Source organism: Prionailurus bengalensis, chromosome D3, assembly GCF_016509475.1.
Source record: "Prionailurus bengalensis isolate Pbe53 chromosome D3, Fcat_Pben_1.1_paternal_pri, whole genome shotgun sequence".
Taxonomy (NCBI): Eukaryota; Metazoa; Chordata; class Mammalia; order Carnivora; family Felidae; genus Prionailurus; species Prionailurus bengalensis.
The window spans coordinates 53,375,880-53,383,041 of NC_057356.1; the positions used below are offsets into that span (position 1 = coordinate 53,375,880).

At 46.1% G+C, this 7,162-nt stretch overlaps 1 protein-coding gene across 1 annotated transcript in view; it reads right to left on the reverse strand.

Moving 5' to 3' along the window:
• B4GALT6 (beta-1,4-galactosyltransferase 6) overlaps positions 1–4,187 on the reverse strand; it is a 68,086-nt gene extending 63,899 nt beyond the window's left edge. Inside the window, exon 1 of the mRNA XM_043558536.1 lies at positions 3,554–4,187. Coding sequence (XP_043414471.1) covers positions 3,554–3,668 — 115 coding nt within the window. The 5' untranslated portion in view covers positions 3,669–4,187. The remainder of the gene's footprint in view (positions 1–3,553) is intronic.
• Positions 4,188–7,162: the final 2,975 nt, after the last annotated feature.

Consider the following 7,162-nt stretch of genomic DNA (forward strand, 5'->3'; position numbering starts at 1 on the left):
TGATGGAACTCATTGTAGCTTAACAAACCCATTAGCCAAAAAAATTGTTGAACACCAGAAAACACTGGAAACGAAACAGATCAGGCTGTGTACAACTGTGTGGTACTACACAGAGGGAAGAGAGGCAGGGAGGGAGAAACACAGGTAAAGAAGACTGAGGAAGAGGAACTGAAAATGGCAGACCGATTGCCTGGGGGAAGGCGCATGACAAAAATACGTCTCTGGACCTAAAAGGCAGGAAAATATAATTAATGTCTACTCAACAGGTTGGTGTGGATAGGAATAATATGGACTTTTTAACAGAAGAGATTTGAAACATTTATTTAAGATCAACAAAAAGCACCCTCTTACACAACATATATGTTGTGTAACATAACATAACATGAAAATTTTGCCCCAAGATGTAATTCAGGCTAAGAGATTAATTATTTCGGGGCATCTGGGTGGCTCAGTCAGTTACGTGAGCATCCGACTCTTCATTTCGGCTCAGGTCATGATCTCACGGTTTGTGGGTTCGAGTCCCGCATCCAGCTCCCTGCTGACAGCGCAGAGCCTGCTTGGGATTTTCCCTCCCTCTCCCTCTTTTTCTCTGTCTCTCAAAATGAATTTTAAAAACTTAAAAATAATTAAATATGAATTATTTCGAGAAGATTCTCTGTACACCTCATGCAAATTAGTTAGTTATAAGAACCTAATTAGTTTGGGGTACATCTCATTAATAAGAAATGTGTCAGAAGTGTTCATAAGCATCTCTGTAGCATACCAAAGTACCATGGCTATCTTAAAAATCAACTTGCGCACTGACTGCTGCATTGTGAGCTGAACTAGCCACATTTTACATAAACTCATTTTTATTTTAGAGAACTGACAAACTATGGTTAGATTCCTGTGTTTGACCCACATTTTCCCAAAAATGAACAAAGTGAGCCGGACACTCCAAAAAAAAAAACAAAAAAAAAAAAACTGACAGTATTTGTTGCCAATGGTAAAATTTGAGCTTTCAGGCAAAAATGTGAATTTTGGAAAACTGCTTCCCAACACTTAAAAGAAAAATAAGACTTTTTTTTTTCCTGCTAAATAATACTTGGTTTGGGAAATAGACAATATAATAAATTGATAGTACTTTGTAAGTTTTGATTTTCATTCTTAACTGGCTTTAATCAACTTTTTTAAGTTATAAATTATAAGACCCACAAAAACAGTAGCTTAAACTGTGTCAGCCTAATTGTCTGTATGAAAATTGCCAAATTTTTTGGGGCGCCTGGGTGGCGCAGTCGGTTGAGCGTCCGACTTCAGCCAGGTCACGATCTCACGGTCCGTGAGTTCGAGCCCCGCGTCGGGCTCTGGGCTGATGGCTCAGAGCCTGGAGCCTGTTTCCGATTCTGTGTCTCCCTCTCTCTCTGCCCCTCCCCCGTTCATGCTCTGTCTCTCTCTGTCCCAAAAGTAAATAAAAAACGTTGAAAAAAAAAATTTTTTAAAAGAAAATTGCCAAATTTTTTATGACATATCCTAATGTTATGGCAAACATTAAGTATATAAGTGAGAAAAATGTATTAGTAAATCACATCAACTGAATTATAAGAATCTACAGATTCAGTGCACCAAGAAAAAGGGATGACTAAGAAGCAACAGCTGGAATTTATTTCCTTTGGTTAGCTTTTTGAGTAACCTAAGTTCAACAAGTTACTCAAAATACCAAGAAACAAAACTGTTGCCTAAGTGCAAAAAAACTTTTTTCTCCAAAACCTCTCAAAGTTAAATATCTGATAAAATAACATCACCCAAAGTTTTCCAACCTTTAAAGAGAGAGCTACATGACAAAGTAAAAATTGCTATAGAATGAAGAGTTAATTTATTATTTTTTAAATTTATTTTGAGAGCATGCATGCACGGGGGAGGAGCAGACAGAGAGGGAGAGCCAAGCAGGCTCTGTGCTGTCAGTGCAGAGCTTGACGCAGGGCTCAATCCTACAAACTGTGAGATCATGACCTGAGCTGAAATCAAGATTCAGCTACACTTCACCTACTGAGCCATCAGGTGCCCCGTTAAGAGTTAATTTATAAGACTTCCAAAATGGCAGAAGATTTTAAGAACAGCCACCAAATATTTTGGTTAACTACTCTCAAATCCACCGAGCTATCGCTGTCATTTCTTCTACAGGTTTCCAGGGGATTTTATTCAGCCTAAGGAAAAAACTGCATTAAAGGAAAATAATATTTTAAAATATTCACACCTCTTCAAACTTTAACCTAAACTTCTATTTTGGGATGCATCAAGGTTTCAACAATTTATGTCTTCTCAAGCATCATTATCTGAGTTTAAACATCTTACTTGAATCCAAAAATTTAATCAAGAAAAAAATCATACAGTGATTCTGTTTTAGGAAATAAAACCATCTCAATAAGGTTTGCTTCTTCCCTCTCCCCTGAAAGTCATTAATATAATCTACTATTGCACAGGACAATATCCTGATAACAATTCCATCTCAAAATTTTGCAGTTGTTTTCACTGTATAAGAGGCCATTCATTTTTGCCTGAACCAGGGAGAAATGGCACTGGCTCAAAAGCCTACCAGTGTCTAAAAAGAAATAATAGGAGATCCACATTAATACTAAGTTAACATTAAACTCATATTTCACACTAAATACACTAACATTAAATACATACCATAAATATTTAACATTAACTACATAATAACCAGGAAAAACCCAGAAAAAGTTTGGGAGACACGATGTGTTTTAATCCCACATGAGGTTCCTAGGTTTTAGTCACTAGAATGCCACATTGGCACCTTTTCAACCAAAGGGGGCTGAGTAATTAGAATATATAATAAGCCAATTCAAGTAGATTATTAAGAAGGGTATTTAGGCCAAAGGCCCAAAAAATGATAAGTAGGATAAAGTTAAGCTACAAACTATCCCACAAAATTGTTGTTTTAATCGTTATTTTATCTCAGAAGTCATCCTAACAGGTAGCCGAATCTACCTACCCTTGAAAAGCAGACTAAATAATGGAGCATTGTTTTCATAAGAAAACTCATCGCCTAAAAATTCCTGAAGTGTGTGGCACAAATGTTCACTGACCCCATTCTAAAAAAGTGACCTAGAACATTTGGTAACATACATTCTTGAACTCAATCACACTCGCTGGCGTTGGTTTCTCCACCATATTTTTACAATCAGCTATTATATCTGAGAGTGTGTGAATAAAACTACGATTAAGCACTGAGTTTAAGCTTAAAGGACCCGATATTAAGTGAATAACGCTGTCAGGAATACTCAAGAAAGCAACCAGGGCATCCGGGGTCACCACACCTAATTTTGCTGTGTCCGTTTAATGCAGTCTTCAAGTTATTCAAACGTGCACAAACGAAACTCACTCACGTACCAAAGCCATGCCCCCCAAGCAGTTTATCTGACACTCCTGAAATCACATTTAAAATAAAACGCTTTCTGCCGGGCCCCTGTTCGCACGCCTTCCAAATCCCGTAAGTGAACATCCTGCGTTTCCTTCGGCGTGACCAAGAGAAGTGAGGGTGTGTCTCGGTGCTTACCGATGCCTGGAGCCACATAGACGAAGTAGAGGCAGGACGAGGAGAGGGAGAAGAAGAAGATGAAGGCAAGGAGGGAGCGATTGGAGACCCGCATCATCCGCTTGAGCACAGACATCTTCCTGTTCCCGGCCAGCAGCTCGGGCTGCGTTCTCAGGCCGGACTTGGGGGCACCATCCAGGCCCTAAACTTCCACGAATGGGCTAAGAATAGCGAGACTGCAACGGGGTCCGCGTGGGGAGGCTCTGGGGGAGGGCCGGGGCGGGAAAGAGGAAAGGGGAGGGAGACAGCGCACGGAATGAATGGGAGGCCGGAGAGTCGGGGGAGGGGAGGAGCGGGGGGGGGGGGGAGGTAAGGCGGGGGGGGGGGGGGGAGGCAAGGCGGGGTGGGGGCCGGGGACAGCAGGACCTGAAGAGGCCAAGGAAGGGCAAGGACGTGCGCTTTATCCCCCCCGGCAGCGGCGGGAGGAGGGGCTGCAGGTGGGGAGAAGCGCGGGCTGCACGCCGCGGCGCCCCTGCGGAGAGGGGCAGCAAAATGCAGCACGCCCGGGCTACCCGCGTTCGCCGGGGTGCGGGACGCGAAGCCCCTGCGCTCCGGAGGCTGCCCGCCTGCGCTCGGCAGGCCTGCGCCGCCGCCTCGTCCGGGCCGCGGCGTCTCGTGCCTGCGCGGGGCTAGCGTGGGCGCCGGGGCCGCAGCCGGCGCGCGCGACGCGCGGGGGCCCGCGGGGGCCCTGGGGGCCGAGGAGCTGAGCGCTCGCGGACGCGCAGCCACCTCCTCATGCCGCGCCGGGCCCCGGCGTCCCGCGGCGGCCGCGGGAGCCGAGCGCAGGCGAGGGCGGCGTCCCGGCTAGCGGCGAGCGCGCTCCGACCCCGGCTCCTGCCACCGCCAGCTGCCAGCCCGGCCGCAAGGGCGGCAACCGCAGCAACATTACCGCCGCCCGCCCGGGGTCAGGCGCCCCCGCCGGCGCCGCCCCCCCCACTCCGCCCCCGGACACCAGGCGTAGAGCGACCGGGAGACTCGCGCTGCGGGCAGAGCCGGGGGCCCGAAGAGGAGGAGGCCGGGCGCCGTCGGAGCCGCGTCCGGATCGCAGGAGGGGGCGGGCCCGAAAGGGCGGGGAGGAGGCGGAAAACCGGGACCGGCGGGCGCACCCGGAGACCCCCGCGGGGCTCCGCGCTCGGGCTCGAAACTGCAGGCGGCGCTGCCCGGGCACCGGAGGAAACCTGGAGGCCCCCACCCACCCTCTCTCCTCCCTTCGCCCGAAACACCGCGCCTCCTGATTGGCTGGCGCCGCACCGCGCGGAGCAACCTGCCCCCACCTCGCGCCGCGACCTGGGCCGCCGCTGCCTCCTGCGTCACCGTCGCCCCCGCGAGCCCGGGGACCCCGCGCTGCTCCGGGCTGAGGGACTGGTCTTGAGCTTCGGGTACGCCTCCCCCTGGAGATCGATAAAGAAGGATGATGTACCTGGAGGGAAAAGGGTATCTCAAGGAGGGGACTTCAATGGTGTAATTTCCTCCCAAAATACCACGCTCCGGGAACACGGTTTTTTCCAGTCCCAGATTAATGAAACCTTCCATCTCGCACTTCTTATAGAAACATATTGTCAGGATGTGTTATGGATCTGTGTATATCCCTTGTAATGGGACTTGCCCTCTCATCTGAAGGTGAGCACTGGGTGGTCCTACGGTAGCTATACCCATTCAGGCGTGGCGGAAAAGACTTCCGTGCAGCCAACTGGCCCTTGAGTACTGCAGCACCAACCAGCTTCAGTAGGCAAATTGTTTTAATCCCCCCTCCTAGGCCGTGGTCTCCCTTTTGTTCAAAAGCTGCTTCTTCCTGCTAGCTAAGTGAAGAAGTCCGGATCCTTAGCTATGTCACATTTTTCCAACGTATGTGAAGGTGTTTCTATTTCAACCAATCATGTAGGAAGTGGTTGGATGCACCCTACCGCCATGATTTGCTCACTATTTCCAGATGCGGTGGTATTGAACCATCATTTGATTGCCAGCAAATTTGGTACCTTCTTAGCAAGATACCCAGGCCTTGGGTCGTCTCTTAAATAGTACTATGCTCCGTGGAGCCTGAAACACCTGAGTTTATAATTCACTAAGGCCTTTTATTAACTGTGAAATTCATAGCAAGCTACTACCCTCTGCAAGCCTCTTTTCTCGGCCCCCGATGATGGGTATGACCTTGCAAGGCTGTGGGGTTAAACCGGATAACTGTAAAATGCCAAGCACGATGTCTGGCACATAAGAGATTCCCTCACATCCCATTGGACGCTTGACTGAATGAAATCGCCAAGTTCAAATTCATTTTTTAACATTTTGTTTTTTGGGATACTTACAAGTTACTCAACTTCTCTGGTTGATTGGATATTTAATGTGAAAGGAAATGACACGATTCTGTAACATTTTTAGATGCTTAAGGGAAATGTGAAATACAAATGGTGCCCCATTAAATACAAGATAAAACTCACTTAAAAAATACCTTTGCAAACGAAAGAAATCCATGAATGTTGAAAGAATCCATGAAAAGTCAGATCCTGCTGACTTCATCTTGTTTGCACCAGTTCAACTGCTGGCTTAGCAATGGCCAGGTCTCAGGTGAGGTTGGCTTTTTATTAGGAAACTTTATCATAAAACGAAGAGGGAAGTATTAACATCTTAGAAATTGATTATGAATCTTATTTTAAGAAATCTGACCTCTATGTATAGATGTGCCTGGCTGGCATAGATTACTGCCACTGGTATCTCTTTCAGGTTCACTACAGTACTTGTTAAAACTGGTTGCTAAGAGAGTAAATCTTAAAAGGCTCACATCACAAGAAAAAGAAAATTTGTATTTATGCATGGTGACAGATGGTAACCAGACTTATTGTGGCGATCATTTTGTAGAGTATACATATATCGAATCATTCTTTGTACCTGAAAGTAATATAAGATTGTATGTCAACTGTACATCAGTAAGAAAAAAAGTCCATTATAGAAAAATTAAAAAAAAAAAAAAAAAGACTAGTACTAAAAAGAAAAAGACTGGTTGATTCTCGTCTGGAGTAAAGCAGCGTACCAGAAAACCAGCTTAGTTGGTGTGCCTGTTACCTCTTTTATCACCACTCACAAAGAGCGTCAGCAGCCAAGCCTCTGGAGCCAGGGAGCCTGGGGTCGAATCCCAATCACTGATCAAGTGACCTTGAAGTTTACTTAAGCTCCCTGTGCCTTCATTTCCTCATCAGCTAAAGAAGATAATCATACTGCCTACTAGGGTTGTTGTAAGGATTAAATTAAATGAGCTAATGCCTCTAAAGAACTTTGGGGAGCCTGGTACCTACTAAGCACAACTAGAATATTTGTTAAATTTGGTTGTTGTTTTTTTTATCTCTTTTAGATCACACTCTGCCAACAGTAAAGAGTGATGCCGGTCTCTTCCTGTTTAAATACCAAATTTCCTACTGAGTCATCCATTAAGTTTCCAGTAGTCTGAAGGATGCCTCAGGGTCTCAGCTCATTTGTAAAGCAATAATCGATGAAATACTTAGAACTGAAGAAATGCTAACCAAACCTTTTCAAGCCCAGATTATCAACTGATACTTCCTCAGGAGCCAGGTAAAGCCC